At 31.0% G+C, this 17,549-nt stretch overlaps 1 protein-coding gene across 2 annotated transcripts; it reads left to right on the plus strand.

The window, feature by feature from the left end:
* Positions 1-800: 800 nt before the first annotated feature.
* Positions 801-4,310, plus strand: LOC108473096 (putative indole-3-acetic acid-amido synthetase GH3.9). Of its 2 annotated transcripts, XM_017774658.2 has the most exons (4): positions 801-1,273; positions 1,396-1,497; positions 2,516-3,339; positions 3,582-4,310. In XM_017774658.2, the coding sequence occupies exons 1-4, from the start codon at positions 984-986 to the stop codon at positions 4,151-4,153; spliced, it is 1,788 nt and encodes a 595-aa protein (XP_017630147.1). In that variant the 5' UTR covers positions 801-983; the 3' UTR covers positions 4,154-4,310. The 2 variants fall into 2 exon arrangements, with proteins under 2 accessions (XP_017630147.1, XP_052878031.1); XM_053022071.1 differs by lacking the exons at positions 801-1,273; positions 1,396-1,497 and adding an exon at positions 2,267-2,430.
* The last annotated feature ends 13,239 nt before the right edge of the window (positions 4,311-17,549 follow it).

Genomic DNA, 17,549 nt, shown 5'->3' on the forward strand with positions numbered 1-17,549 from the left:
CAAGGATGGAATTTCTTACATTTCATTTCCATGTCATTCATATGGTACTGATGAATAACTTTTTGTTAATGGGAGTTGTAATTGACCCTTTTATACCTGCAACTTGACTTGTTCTGAATTACCTTCCGTGGCAGCCTGTTAACCATTAGACTTGGCTATTGAGAGGGAGAATGGTTTCCAGTTTTGTTGCTATACATGTCACTTATGGGGAAAATAAATAGAAGGAGAAAGAGAACAGATACTAAACGGAAGGAGTTTGATTTTCTTGGCCTTTTGCATCCCTTTATGGGGAAAAGAAATATGAAAAGTTCCATCTTATGGACAATAACTGATGTTAGAATTAGAACCAGATACCAACTACCTTGCCACTGACCAGAATATACGATCTATGTATGATTATGAAATATGTCACATGTTGCAGTCAAATTGAAGAATCAGTATGATATACTGTTGTGCAGTACACATAAAAATATCATGACCATTTAGTACAACTTTTCAAGGTATGCAAACTCATAGTTTCATATTTGATGAAAGGCTCTTTTACTCGTCTTAGTTCCTTACACTTATCCTTCAACATTTTTGCTCAAATGGCTGCTACAGAAACTAGAATCTTCTCTCTTAAATCATTACATTAAATGATGGACTATTAGTTGAATTATTGTATAATTCATGAAAGACCATTTCCACTATATTGTTGGATGAGGTCATTGTTTTCTAATCAAGAAAAACAAGTGAGGGCCCACATTACAGTACAGATCATATCAGCGGAATATTGATTTATCTGAAAAGAAAATACCAAACCAGCACCATATGCTTCAAATGATCGGCTTGTAAATGTGGGGAAAATACGTCTATTATTCACCAGGCACATGACAAACCAAACTTGTTATATATAGAACCTCTAGTTTGTTAGTTGTGATCAAAGAAGTATTGCTTTTGTTATTTCTTTTGTGAACTCTCTACTTGTTCCTTTAAATCATAACATGGATGGGAAGAAACTGGAATACAAGGGTGAAAATGCCTTGAAGGAGATTGAAAAGTTAACGACGACAGCTGGTGAAGTTCAGTATGGCATCTTGAAAGAAATATTAAAGCGAAATGCAGAAACTGAGTATTTGAATAAGTATATGAAAGGATCTATAGATGTTTCTCAGTTTAAAAGTTGTGTCCCGGTTATTACCTACAAGAATATATATCCTTATATCCAGAGAATTGCTAATGGTGAAGACTCTTTCCTCATCACTGGTCAAACCATAACTGAAATTCTGTGCAGGTTTCCTCTCCCTTACTGTCTCAACTCTTTATACCATTTATGGCTTGTTCTTTGTTTTTATTTTTGGACATATTTTATGTTCTACGTTGTAAGTTAATTGAAACATGTTTCTCAATTTGCAGCTCGGGAACATCTGCTGGAGAGCCTAAATTAACGCCATCAATAGCAGAAGATCTTGACCGTCGGACCTTTCTTTATAATCTCATCATGCCAATTATGAACCAGTTATCTTACATCTTCTTCCTTTATTCTTTTCTCTATATTGTTTTCCGTTGATTCCATCATGCCAATTATAACTCTGTGTGTATGCATTTGTGCATGCATGTTTGATCGTTTCTTGGACTTGGTAGCAGCTTAATACCATCTTGGTATTTTTTTTTAATCCTTTATTCTTTTTTGAAGTGGTTTCTATCACTTTGCTCTTGAGAAGATGTTATTCCATATTTTTGTTTAAAAAAGTTTATTGGATCTCTGCCATCCACCACAAGTTTTTGGATTCTCCATTCTGAGCAATGTTTAAGGATGAATGTGATTTGATGCATAGAAAAAAGCCATAACGTGTAGTGTTTGAAGGGTAAACTGTACGCACTACTATCCTTTAACAAGACTGAAAGAAGAATTTGCTACGAACTCAGTATTTGTGGGAACAATCCCTACTTGAGTTGAGCCACCAAAACTTTTCAGTTTAAAATGAATATTGGTGAATCATGCGGGGGTTAGTGCACGAGAAAACCCTCCAAAGACCGAAAGCATTGTTAGTATAACATCTGACTCGTGGTGGGCCAGAATAGTATGAGAATATTTTGTTTTAGTCCCTGATCTCATAGCCTCTTTCTCTATTTTGACAGAAAAAAAAAAGTGTAGGGTTTAGTACTTGCATGTGAAATTCAATTTACTGTCTCCTTTGTTGATTTAGAGAGAAAGAAAGCTTGTGCGTGTGTAAAAGAACTTTTTATCCACTCACAAGTTGCTCAGTCTTTAGAATTTAGATGATGTTATTAGTGCAAGTTTGCGTGTAATGCATGAAAAAGAACTTTGCTCTCATCCGCATTCAGACTTTTTGCATAGTAGCATTGAGGTTAATGAAAGCACTATTATAGTGTCTCAAGTATCATGATCGTAAAAGATATTCAGATCACTGAATAATGAATTTCTCAGTAAGCACACACTAAGTATTACTTCTCCAATTAAATGTAGATGTTTTGGTTACAATGATGCCTGTATTGACATTTTGATTTTCAGGTACATTCCCGGTCTTGATGACGGCAAGGCCATGTATCTATACTTTGTCAAGGCTGAATTATCTACACCTTGTGGTCTGCCATTTCGCACTGTGCTCACCAGCTACTACAAGAGTAAGCACTTCAAGTGCCGAACACGAGACCCATTTAATGACTTTACAAGCCCAGATCAGGCAATCTTGTGCAATGATAGCAACCAAAGCATGTACTGCCAGTTGCTTGCTGGTCTAGTACATCGTCACCAGGTTATGAGATTAGGGGCTGTATTTGCATCGGCTCTCCTCCGAGCCATATCTTTTCTTGAGCGTAAATGGGCTCAACTATGCAATGATATCCGCACCGGCCATCTTGACCTGTCGATAATAGACCCTGCATGCCGGTCAGCAATGATGTCTATACTATCATCACCTAACCCCGATCTGGCTGATGAGATTGAGAGCATCTGTAGCCGTCCATCTTGGAAAGGAATCCTGTGTCACCTATGGCCCAGGGCCAAATACATCGAGGCTGTAGTTACTGGCTCCATGGCACAGTATATACCACCTCTCGAGTATTACAGTGCAGGAAAGTTGCCTTTGGTTTGTACTATGTATGCTTCATCCGAGTGTTACTTTGGTGTCAACTTGAAACCAATATGTGACCCTGCAGAAGTAGCATTTACTCTCTTGCCTAACATGGGTTACTTTGAATTTTTACCTTTGGGAGAAAATGGAGCACTTGCCATGGACATAGATGAAGAGGAGGCAGTGCCAAATGACAGGCTTGTTGATTTGGTGAATGTTAAAGTTGGCTGCTATTATGAATTGGTGGTTACTACTTTCTCTGGTAAGAGCAGTACCTTGTTAAGACAATTAAATAGCCCAAAAATGGTATGTCATTAATTCTAAGTCCGTCAGCTTTCAAATTCACATGAATTCTACGCGAAAACTCATGTTTCCTTTAGTTTGCTACTGATAAAATATTTTATCACAATTAAACAAGTCTTTTCTAGAAAACAAATATGTCTCTGCATGTTGCTATCGTTGTTGTCACCATCTGAACTAGTTGATGCTTGGTTAATGATTCAGGTCTCTATAGATATCGAATCGGAGATGTGCTCCAAGTGACTGGATTTCACAACCAAGCCCCACAATTCCGATTCATATGCAGGAGGAATGTTGTGCTTAGCGTTGACAATGACAAAACCAACGAGGAAGATCTTCACAGAAGCATCACCACAGCAAAGAAATTGTTAGAACCCTACAACGCCTTGCTTGTGGAGTACACCAGCTATGCCGATACATCCTCTGTCCCTGGACATTACGTACTCTTCTGGGAAATTCAAATGGTAGACTCAGCCACCTCCATTGATGCTAAGCTGCTACAAGAATGTTGTGTTACTGTGGAAGAAGAGCTCGATTATGTCTACAGGCAATGCCGTAGCCGGGAAAAGACCATAGGACCACTTGAGATACGGGTTGTTGAGCCTGGGACATTCGAGGCATTGATGGATTTGATCATCAGCCAAGGGGGCTCAATTAATCAGTACAAAACACCAAGGTGCATCAAGTCAAGTACTGCTCTTAAGTTGCTTAATTCTCATGCCTTGGCTTCATTCTCTAGTCCTAGGGATCCCAAATGGATTCCCTTGAATGGCTAATAAACGAATCTTAACTTTGTTTTCTTTGGTTTAGTTTGTCCACTCAGTCTAGCTATCTAAATTATTGCTATAGTTTCTAGTGGGTTGTATCACAAGCAATCTGATGACCCAGTTTATCAGACTATAGCTATGAATGTAACCTTCATCTTATGTGCAATTGACTATTTCTGTTTTCTACCTTACTCTCCAATACCTTACATATATAATTTGTGTCTTCATGAAAAGATTAATATTATAACTTTAGTTTTCCATACCATTCTTTGATTAAAATGCTTGATTATGTAATTTTCTCAAAAGACAGTGGATGAGAGGTGAATGAGCACTTAACTTCAAAATTTTATGATATATATAATTTGGAAAAAGTGTTTTGAACACCAAGTGCTTTGTAGTTGTATGGTAGTATAAAGCGATTAAGTTTCTTTCCAGACGTCTTTGCAAAGGAGTACGTATGGTACTGGATAACTAGGAATAGGAAAGCTGCTTTCTACAGTTATTCTTCAACGAAACATTAATTTGACAAGACATCAAAAAGAAAAACACTCTGATAATGGCCATTTTCCCTTTGTTTCATTGGCGCTTAGGCACTAACAGTTTGATTTTGATTCCAACAACATTTCAGCCAAAAAGAGATCGTGCACATCAGAACCGAGAGAAGTAAGATATCGGATTAGCATTAATGGGTTACGCAAAAGTTTCGGGTTTACTGTAATCCTTAATTAGGTAAATATATATAGATGATATGGAGAGAGAATATAATCACCAAAGTTTTAACATGCATCCATCGTTCTATAGGATTCCTCCGCTAAGAGCATTTGGCAGAGTGACAACCTTTAACTATTGAGTGCATGCATATGTATGTGCATGTGCGCATGTGCATGTATACAGCCATAGCGTATAGCATCATGATCTATGAGCTTTATTGCGATATTTTGGGAGAAGCATGTGTCACCAAGGTCTCACAATGATTTATTCTTGACAAAGATTTCCGGATAATTTGGCACTTAGCTTTCTTTCAATCACAATCGTATATGTTCCTATCCATTGATCAATCTAATCCAACTGTGCAATTCAACTAATTATATATATTTGGCTGTAGCATTCCCCCTTGCTTTTCCAGTATTGGATAGCCTTTCTTTAAACATGTGCCCCACACTGCCGGTTTGAAATCCCTGCATGCAACGCTGTGCGCGTCTTTGCACATAATCATAACTTCAGCCATTTACTCCCAACATTTCTACCTCCAGCTAGCGTGCGTGCCTTATGATATGTTATGCGCATGCATCCCCTCTTCTTTTACATCGCTTTCAGCTTGAAATGATGGATTGGAGAAGAGGTGCCTAATATGGCTACCAGATATGACCTTCAAATCTTTGCTTTTTCGACAGATTTGCCTGGAATCTGTCGTGTTTCACATATTGGTCTTGCATGAATGAACTTGCAAAAAAAAAATTTAATCACACTTTATTCTTCAAACTGTGGCACACACAAATCTAGTGTGTTATATATACAAGGTAATCTCTCTAAAACGGAAGGGATTTGTTATATATAGTGTATGAACTACCAGCACTAAACCCTAATTAATGTTCCAGATACTTATATATATATACACACACGCATATAGTTTCTTTTATGAAAAGTAAATAAAGTATTGTCCCAGTCCGTCTCGCTCCCCTCACCACATGAAGTGTCATGACTGTACTTTCCACTGCCAAAAGAAATCCATGGGGTACAAGGAGAAAAAAAGGAGAAAAGGACTCGTAAACGGCTTTTAAAAGTACGGAATATATATAATATGAATAGCAGTAGCATCTTTCAGCAATAATGATGTCAAATCCAACAGTTTCATGTGGCGTTTGATCCACATGCTGTAAAAGGAAAAAAAAAGAAAAAAAAGGGAATAATGAAAGATTAATGATTTGTTTAAGGTGGGTACGATTTAATTAGCAAGGGATCATTATCTTAAATTCATCGAATGACTGAGGGGATTCATTGGGACGATTATTTAAAGGATCTTTGCACACTGGGTCTGTGATCGAAATGGGAGATATTTTCAAAGAAGAACAAAACAGTTCATGCGTAGTGTCCAAACAAAATACAAGAGGGTAATAAGAAGGCAAAGACAAAAGATATATGATCTATTTCAGATTCGATCAGTAGTTGGAAAATCGACACCGACCAAAAAAGAAAATGCTGTTTCTCGTAATATAAAAAATGATAAATTACATTGCAAGACACTTAATTATTTTATATTTAAGTTTTTGCCATCCAATTATAAAAATTATAAAATAGTCATTCAACTAATCATATTTATTTATTTTACTCCAATTTCATTAACTTTGGGTGTGTATGATAAATTATTGAAAATTTTCAACTTTAATTTTTGCTTGATAAAAATTCTCAACAGAAAAATGTTGAATAAGATAGGTAGTTAGGTAACTACTTATCATTTAGTGTAGAAAATACTAAGATTTTATTTTATTAAAAATTGAAATAAATGAATCCCATGTATTGGCCTGATAGTTAGGGTGTTCATTACATCAAATGTGATTTAGGTTCAAATTGTGTTGCTATTACGACTTTACACTTAAAAAATGAAATATTAAAATTAATATATTTATCTTTTCTCCAAAATTATATATCTAGAATAATATAACACAATAACAAAAATTAAAAAATAATAAATTTAGACTTCACCATTTACACATACTTAACGTTGCATATTATCTTGATATTGAATCCATTGTTTAAAACTTGCCATAAAAAATAGGAAACCAATAAATTTGAAAACCCAAAAAACCCATACAAGTCATACCCAATAAACTCAGAATCCCTCGACTTCCTCTTCTTATTGCTCTTTATATAAAATATTAATTGATTAAGTTTAGGTAAAATTACTATTAAAAAGTAAATTAGTCTTTATATATTAATAAATGTGTAAAATAGAGTCTTTATTAAAATTTAATGTTTATAATTTAGCTATCAATTTTTACACATTTATTTAATTTGACCACTCTTCTTTTATTAAAAGTAATTTTTTTGAAATTTATAAGATTAAAAGGTCAAAAAGACCTTAATAACAAATTTTAAAAAATCAATTAAACCGCTTTTAAAATTTAAAATTTATTTTTAAAATCATAAACAAAATTTATTAAAAAAGTTATAGAAAATTTAAAATTTAAAAATCTTTAATGAAAATAACAATAAAGAGCGGACCCAATTACCTTTTATCAAACAAAGCAAAGTTTATTACCAAACCAAATAAAATGCAGCAACAGCATATAAAAGATGAACCAAAACCTCATCTGATTCTCCACTTTTAGCTAAACTTGGGGTATTTTGTTAACATTCATAATTAGTTACCATTATAGTACTTGGGGTATTTTCTTCATTTTAATTTTAAGTTGAGCTCAACTTTAAGAAAATAGTTGGGTGAATTGAATACAAAAATATAGAAAGTTGAAACATTAGATTAACTTTTTGTTAGTTCAAAAATGAAAAAAAAAGAAAGAACAGAAAAAGTCGAATCTCAAGCATCAAATGATCAAATCTAGTAATTACTCTTACATCAATGAATTAAACGAATTTGAAACCATAAACCGGCGTTCCATATTTTAAACCAAAAAAATTCAGCCAAAAACATCACCTTATCTCAAGAATCATCCTCAAAAAAAGATGCAACTAAAACATTATAAAACCACGTCAAATATGCAAGCTAATTATTCAAGAATTCCCCTACTAGTCTATGCAATCAAGAGGCTCTACTAGTTCTGTCATCATTAGGTGCATGCAACTGTCATAGGCCGTGTAAAGAAACCTACAATAAAAACATATTTTGATAGTTTATCTTGTTCCCTTGAAGTTATTTGGCCCGCCAGAACTGATCCATTATTTGAAGAGATTTAATACTCATTTATTTAGCTTGATGGATATATAAACACTTCAATAATTTGTATTTTATCAATATAAATATTATAAATCTTAAAAAGATCTTGTAAAGTATCTAAAATCCTTAGGAATTTTAACTTGTAGATTATTTTTAATTTCAGCCATTGATGTATTTTAAACTATACTGATGAATTGTGGGGAACTCAACTATAAATAGAGTTCTTGCTCTTCATTTGTAATCACTTCATCATTGAGTAATATAATATATTTGAGAGCAGTTACTCAAATACTTGACGTGCTATGTGCTTCCTTGTAGTTTTTCTATTCGATTGTTGCTTATTTACTTTTGAGTTTGCTTCTGTTAAGTTCAATACTCTAGGGAATTTCGTTTATAAATTTTCACTTTTCAAGAATAAAACTGACCTAAGTAAATTTAAAGTTAAGTTACTACGTAAGGCCGCACAAGTTAACAATCTAAAATTCTAATCCCATGAAACAAAGCCAAAGGAACAACAAAAAACAAAAAATTTAAAAAGATAATATTAAAAATTTTAAAACCTCTTGAGTTTCTCCTAATTCAATCAATGTTAGAAATGAGATTTTTCTTCTTTCTAAAGGAACAATAATTTTGTAAGCTCCAATCTTTTGAAGCGCAAAGAAAAAATAAGAATAAAAATTTTGAAAGCTTTCATTTTCTTTTAATTTTTACTTAAATTCTTTTATAATCTTTATGTTTAAAAATTTTAAATATTTTATAAGCTCTAATCCTTTTAGGATCAAATTGAGATAATATATAAACATCAAAATTAATTTTTTAAAATTATGATCAAATTGACACAATTATTATATTAATTTTAATACCGTAAAGTACAATTATAATGGGTGATTATTTTATAGTTTTCTTTATAATTAAATAACTAAAAAGAAATTTAGACATAGTTAAGTATCCTACCGTGTAATTTATCCTAAAAATTGAAAAAGTGACCTGCAATTTTCAAAAGGAGAATGTTTATTGTGGATAAGGAGGTTCATCAGATGGGAGCAGATTAAGAATATTAACTGAATGACTTGATATTCCCATTTTAACATGAGTGGGTTTCGCATTAGAAAAAGAACAAAAAAGAATGGCCCGAGTTTAAACATAAAAATTCATTCGCCTTACCTACATAACTGGTTTTAGTTTCGATTAAAGATTCTAGCAATTAACAATTAACTAATATATTCTTCTCATTTTACCTATAAATTATTAAATTGAGCTTCTACACCACCTTATTTTATACTAAAATAAGTAAATTACATCGGAATCTATTTTAAAATAGTGTCATTTTTAATTTGGCCATTCTATTTTTTTTTTCAATTTAATCACCGCCATTAAAAAAATAGCCAAAATGGTCATCAACCGTCATTGGACCTGCAAAAAAAAAGAAAAAAAAATTATTCTTTTAGTCCCTTCAAAAGTTAAAAGTTTTCAATTAACACCATTCTTATACTTGCGAAGTTTTAATTTTTTATGCTTAGGCTAAAGAAAAGACAACAATTTGTCGTAACTCCACCCTTTATATCGTTGTCATTGTCTTCTCGTCATCATCTTTCATCCGAACAAGAAAATTTTATCATGGTTTCTACCCTAAAAAACATCATCACTGGTTCAATACCTTATTCTTCCTCCATTGTTGCCGCCGTTGACTTTGGTTTAGATTTCGGTACCTTGACGGTGGTCGGGGTTCTTCTTCTACTTCTAAAAGTACCCACAAGAAAGTATAATTAATAATTAGTGAAATTCAAACTCTAATGATTTTCAGAGTGCTAATGAATGCTTAGTTGTAGTTTTATTATCATGTTGTCATTTTGTTTCTTACTTTTTCTTTTTTCTTTTTCTCAAAATTAAAGGGAGAAAAAATAAAGGGAGGTCACTTTCTAAAATAAAGAGAATTTTCTACCATGACTGTATTTCATGCTTTTTGTCCCTATAACACCTCTAATCCTTATTCGTCGTCTCATGCCTTTATTTTAGGCATAATTGTTCCTTAAATTCTTCCTCATTTAATATTTAGGTTATTTTATCACTTTGGCAAAATTTGTACCTTTTTTAATTTAGTTTTTTTTTAAAAATTAATTAACTATCAAAACGTTAAAATTTTCTATCGAAACTTTAATACTAACTTAATGACACTCCGTAGATATTTATAAAAATATTTACGGCTCGATTTATGAAATCAAGGTCTCGATACCTCGTTTTCAAAACCACTTAACCTAATAAATTCATTTAAAACACAAATCACTAATTCAAAAATCTTTCTAAAATCACACTTAACTCATAAATAATAAATAATAAACTTTCAAACTCACTCGTAGGATTTAGTGGTCTCGAACCACTGTTTTTAACACCACTAAAAATTGAGCTGCTACAGTCTCCTTCAGGAAATTCATGCCTTGCCTCCTTTCAAGGGTGTGTGTTCTAGAATAAAAACCTTAAAAAAATGGCACACATAAATCATAGTAATGAATAAAATAAATAAACCAAAACAACAACAACAACGGTAGTAGTAATAAAAAAACAATATGTAATTGAGTTCAACATCATGCCAAGCCACTCAAATCATACGTGTAACAGTTTATTTTTCAATGGTATTAGAAACAGTGGCTTCGAGATCATAATTTTAACATGTTAGTCTATAATATTATTTATTTAATATTTACGAGGTCATTAATATCGTATTAAAATTTGGTTTAGAAATTTTGACGTTTTGTTGACTAATTAAAGAAAAAGAGTTAAATCATAAAATTTGTAAAAATCATTTGCTAAAGGATAATTAGGCTAATTGAGTACAAAATATAGTATAATGGTTTTATATGGCAAATTAGCCATATATTTGTTAATGGCCGGTTGTCACGAAGTTAATCTATTGGACATATGTTTTAATTTAATTAAAATACGATGATTAAAATAATAAAACAAAAGTTAAAATGGGTAAGCATCATCTTTGCCTTATTTGTTCACTGAAAATAGAAGAAAGAAACTCCATTAGAGAAACTTAAGTTTCTGTCAAGCAAAAGTTTATGCATGTAAGTGTTATTTTTGTCGATTTCTCATAAATTTTATGTTTTTGATATCGTTGTAACTTAATCTAGTTAGCCTAAAGATTATTTTGAAATACTGTCAAAGTTTATAAAGTTTGCCATTGATGTTCTTGAAATTTTCTTGATGATGGTTTTGATCTAGTTGTAAAGTAATTTTTCATTAGTTTTTATATTCAAGGATTTAATTGAAAACAAGTTAAAATAGGTATGGTTTTCTTGAAAAAATTTCGAGCATGTGTGGACTATATTTGGGTGTAAATGAATTTGGCACTTGGGTATAAGGATTAATTGTTAAAATAATCTTGTTTTGGTCTTAGGGACCAAATTGATTAAGGTGTAAAAGTTTGGGGCAAATGTGAGAAATTGTAAATAGAAAAACATATGTATTAAATTGAATACTACATGAAATTGAAGCTAATAAATTTAAATAAATTATTTTATAGATCAAGAACCAGTAGATAATAGGGGGAAAGAGAAAGTTGTTGATTTGTACTTGAATTTTGCTATCTCTGCAGTTTAGCCTTGGTAAGTTCATATAGAATTATTTTGTGTATTCTAGTAATGTTATTATTAAAATTATGTAATTCGATGACATTGGTTATAAATTGAAATGTTACGATTGAATTGGTGAGGAAATGATTGAAATGTAAATGATTATACAAATATGTGAATTGAGCTCGAATGAACATAGGATAGGATACAATTGGCATGCCAATAGGTTATATTGCATGTTGTACGGGATTGACTTGTGATGAGATGATGATTCCTAACTTGTTATTATCCACTAAATATATCGGAGTTTAGCATTTGTTACAGACTGCCGTATTATATTTACAGTGATTCTGGAGTGTTATCAGGGGCGGATGTAAAGCCTTCAGGGTTGTCACTTGGTACCTAGGTGTGTTTCCGAAGTAATGTTAGCCTACGGGCTAGGCATTTGATGCCAAGGTGTGTTCTCGGTTTGTTTAGCTCGTTTGAGCTTTCTGGCGTGTTTCGAGTGGATAACCACGTATCTATATATGTTATATCATTCATCGGGTAAATTTTTAGTGGTAGATGACTTGTTATTGAATTATATAAATGTTCGTATGATTTTCTGATATTATCGTGACTTGATATCAAACGTTCTTACGTGATTACATATATTATGCAACTCGTATATATATAAACTCACATGTTGAATGATTGTGGTTGACATGATTATTTTTTATTAGCCATGTTAATGTGTAATTGCTATGTTTATACGATAAGTTTTATCGTTTCAACTGTTGAACTTACTAAGCTCTATTGAAGCTTACTTGTATCATTTTCCCGTTTCTTTGTAGATAACATTTTGTGGAATTGGACGATCGGATCAATTTGAAGATCACACAATCCAGATATCTTTTGGTAGATTTTAACATGTTTACTTTTGGGTTATATGGCATGTAATAGGTGTGTTATATATATATTTTGGATACTTATTACCTATGATACATCTTATACATGGATAATGTTGTTTAAACTTGAGTTTGGGCTTTTGGTTTTTGGCTTGTAAAGGTCCATATGTATAGGTTTTGATCATTTTTGTTTAGGTTACTTGTGAATGAATAGGTTATGGTAGACTTAGATATGAATGGAACGGATGAGTTGTAGGTTTGATATATGTTTAAAATAGGTACTTGTGAACTTTGAATGTGAATTGGTTAGTGTATGAAATGTGGTGCCATTAAGGGCACACTGGTTAGGCACTTAGGTTGTATGATTTGGTATGTTTTAAGCTTATTTAAATGTGTTTTAAAGGTATATGAATGCTTGTTTTTATTTGGCTTAGCACACATGGCTTGAGACACAAGTTGTCACACAATCATGTGTCATACACGGTCACCTCACACGACCATGTGTCTTATTGATTTTAAGTGCAAGTTTTTCCACATGGCATCAAGTTGTTACACGGCCTAGAGACACGGTCGTATGACCTTATTTCGAATCTCACACGGTTTGCAAAATAGTCGTGTGACCATATTTTGGTTTGCACAAGGGCGGGCACACAGTCTGCGACATGGTTGTACGACCCAAATTTCAAATTGTACATGATTTGGCCACACGGCCATATTTCTGAGCCATGTGATCTGGGTTCTGTCATACAGCTGTGTGATCCCTATTTCCAAAGTTTTTCAAAATTTTCTATGTTATTCTGTTTTGTTCAAATTAGTCACGGATTGTTTCCAAACTTTTTTTAATGTATCGTAAGCTCGATTTAAGGCCTATAAGTGTATGTATGCTATGCTTAATGTGTGGAGTGAATGCACATATTTAAATTAATAATTGAATGGTTTTGTTATGTCATTTGATTGAATGTGTGTCGTAATCTTCGTAATCCTAATCTGGTAATGGAGACAAGTTACAGTGTTACAATATGTTTTCCTCATTTGATTTACTTCGACTTTTTCTTTAAAACAGAAATCATAACAAAGATTTTTTGTTCGGATGAAAGATAACAGAGCGGGGATGGTGATGATGTCATAGAGGGTAGAGCTACAGTAAACCGTTGTCTTTTTCTTTATCTAAACATAAAAAATTAAAACTTCACGAATATAGCAATGGTGTTAATTGAAATTTTGTAATTTTTAAAAGGACTAAAAGAATCATTTTTTTCTTTTTTTGCAAGTCCAATTCGCAATTCATTAAGGGTTTAACGGTTGAGTGATTATTTTGGTCAATATTTCTAATGACAATAATTAAATTGACAAAAAAATTTAAAAGGATCAAAATATAAACGAATTTATTTTAAGGTGATGTCTTAGATTTCCCTAAAAAAATTAGCCATTATGAGATGTCTTTATATTAAATTAAAAAGGCCAAATTGCTAAAAGTAAAGCTCACGTTTTCAACACTACAAGGGACAAAGCTATAATTTATTTTTAAAAATGGTTTAAATTAAATTATAAATTTTAAGGCATTTCTCAGAATTTTAAAGTGAAAATTTTATGTTTGAGGGATGAATGTATAATTTTATATAATATTAAAAATTTTAAAGAAATTAAGATAAAATTTTGCATATCCCTTATCTCCGTCTGTATAGTATATATACCCATATTTGTAAAAAAAAAATTGTTTTTGTTTTAACACTTAACCTATTCTTTAAGAATTATTTAGATCTTAGTTGAAAAATGAGAATGTTATATTAGTGCGTGATAGGACTTAAATCACTATTAATACGAGGTTAAAGATAATGAATTTAAAAATTGATATGCATAAATAACTTTTTTGTGTTTTTTATTTTTGTCACAATGACACTTACGATGGGAGAGCTTCTGCTGGTAACATTTCTTCTTTGTTGTTGTAAATTTCGACTGAATTTCTAGCAATTATCTTGTTCAAAGCAACCCATCAACAATCATACCAAATATCACTGCTTAACTTAACATTAATTTGAAAATTGCAACTAACATAAAACATGAAGGTAATACAATCATATAAAAGAAAAGCCATGTAATAGTCATGTTTATCGACCATCAGTCATACCATTATAACACCCCCCCCCCCACATTAAAAAAAGTTTAGGAACAATAATAAATTAGTTTCCATGGAAAACCAATGTAAGAATATGAAAAAGATTAAAATGAACTGCTAATGACAGCCACTTGGTCAAGAAGAAGCCGTCATGATGAGGCCTCCATGTCCTTACTTATGTCATGGTCAAGAAGAAGCCGTCATGATGAAGCCTCCATGTCCTTACTTATGTCATGGGTTGTGTATGAGAACCTATAAGACATTTTTTATCGATCCATCATGTTCATAAGAGGTCACATGGCTCAATAAAATTGATTTGTTGTTTGGAAGAATTGAATGTCTATCTACAAGGTATGACAAATATGGAATATAATATTTAACTATACGCAATCTTGGGATGATATATAGTTTCAGAAAATATGATTCTGTAATATTAGAGATTTGATTTATAGATAGCTTTTAATCCTAGTCATTGATGTACTTTAATCTATACCATTGATTTTGAGAGGCTCAACTATAAATAGAGGTCTTTCCCACTCATTGTAAATAATTTTATTGAGTAATAGAATTCTTGAGAGCATTCACTCAAATATTCTCTCTTGTGCTTTTGATTTTTTGTGGATTTTCTTTTCTTTCAAATTCGTTCATCTTTTGAGTTGCTTCCATTTTGCTTTGCATTGGTGCCTTAGAGGAATTCTATGTGAATCCTCAATTGTTGGGAGTTAGGCTAACTTAAGTGTTTTTGAAGCGAATGAATCGCCTAAAACCGCACGGATTACGAAACTAAAATTCTAGTCTCATAACACTAAGTCCAATATCACTAAAAGCTACTAGCCCAATAAAAGGCAACAAACCTACAAAATTTCCACATTATCATTTAAATCTAAATCCATTTTTTTCAACTCAAATTCAAATAGATATCCAAACAAAATATATATATATAGAAGTTGCACCAAACATTCCTAAATTATGATTCTTATTTTAAATTAGTTTTTAAACTTTAAAATATTTTAATTACATCCTTAAACTCTGATGTTATATCAAGCAAGTCTTTTTATCATTAAAATAATTAATTTCATCATTAAATGACATGTCAAATATTATGTGGGATAAGTAAAACACCACATAACTTTGAAAAGTAAAAACTAAAATTAAAATAAAATTGAAAAAGAGAGAGTGAACGATAAAACTTTTTAAAATATTTGAAAATCTCAAAAAATTACAAAATATCCATTTTCACAATATTAATTTTTGTTTAAAATTTTCATTTTAAAACATGCCACATAAGATCTAACATCTCATATAACAGTTAAATTAACAATTTTAGCAAAAGGACCTTATTGATATAATCTCGATAACTTGGGATGTAATTAGAATGTTTGAAAGTTTGAAGACCAATTTAGAATGAAAGTTATAGTTTGGGGATGCACAGTGAAATTAACTCGTATACATTTAAAAATCTACCCTAAACTATAACATTATCCCCATTTAGCTACCTAAACTTTTTTCGGTCAAAAGTGGCACCTAAAGTTTGACTATGTTTCACTTTTGACCCAACAGTTAACTTCCGTTAAAAAAAAATTCTTATTCCATTAAAGAAAATTATTACCCAATCATATTGTGACATGTGGAATTTTTAATTAAATAAAAAATTTAATATTAAATAAAATTAAATTAAATTAAATTATCATTTAATATGATATTTCTCCTCTATCTCTTTTATTCCTTAAATGATAATTTAGTTCATTTTATTTAATATTAAATTTATTTTTATTTAATTAAAATAACACATGTCATAATATGACTGGATAAGAGATTTTTTTTAATGGAAGCTAACAATTGGATTAAAGTGATAACGGAATCAATCTTTAGGTACCACTTTTGGAAAAAAAAAAGATTAGGTACCTAAATGGGAAAACTTCATAGCTTAGGGGCCAATTTTTATTTAAGCCAAAATCTAAATCCCATTTTTTTAACCTCAAGTAAAATTTCTAAATTTAATGGTAATTTTTTTGTTTCCCAAATATCCACTGAAACGAGCTTAGTGATTAATCATCTGTGTTCTGTAGACCCATTAAGGGGATAAACATTGGTCGCAATTTTTTTAATGATAATTTTTTGCAAACTTTTAATGGTAATTTTTATTATAACATTTCAAGAGACTTCAAATTGTATTTTTTAAAGTTACAAGTGCAATTCACAATTATAAGTAATCTGCATAAGCACAATTAGACTCAATCACTACAATGCACAAATGGAATTACAATTAATACATTTGTTTAACTATTTATAAAATTAAACTATTACATGCATCATCTTTGTTAACATTTACGGTTTAAAAGATATTGTTTATTGTTTAACAAAGTTAATATTTTAAAAGTTTTTATTATTATGTAAATGAAATATTTTATTTGAAATTCAACCGCAATTGAAAAAATAATTTTCAATAAATTTTATACCGTCAAATTTAACCCTATTACAATTTAAATTTATTTGATTTTCTAATAATATAAAGGCTAAATTAATTTATTTAATAATATATGGGCTAATTTAATCTAGTCACTTTCAAAATATTCTAATTTTATTTTAACATAAAGAGAGATTAACAAATAATCTTTATCAACGATATAATTTAGAAAAGAATAGAATAATAAAATCCATGAGATTTTGAAATCACAATGTGTTTATTTTTAAAAGATTTAAGAAATGGGTATAGTTAGGAGGGCTGACAAGGCCCTGGCTCCTCTAAAATGAAAAAAATTTCATTTAGGCTTTTTATATTTTTAAAATTTTAAATTAATTAATATAAAATTGCACTTTGACCTCCTTTAAAAATGATAAAAATTTAATTTAATTTTTAAAATTATAAAGATATAGAATATTCAAATGATGAAATTGTATTTTTATTATAGTAAAAATTAAAATTTAATTTCGA

The sequence above is a fragment of the Gossypium arboreum genome, chromosome 11 (assembly GCF_025698485.1).
Source record: "Gossypium arboreum isolate Shixiya-1 chromosome 11, ASM2569848v2, whole genome shotgun sequence".
Lineage (NCBI taxonomy): Eukaryota > Viridiplantae > Streptophyta > Magnoliopsida > Malvales > Malvaceae > Gossypium > Gossypium arboreum.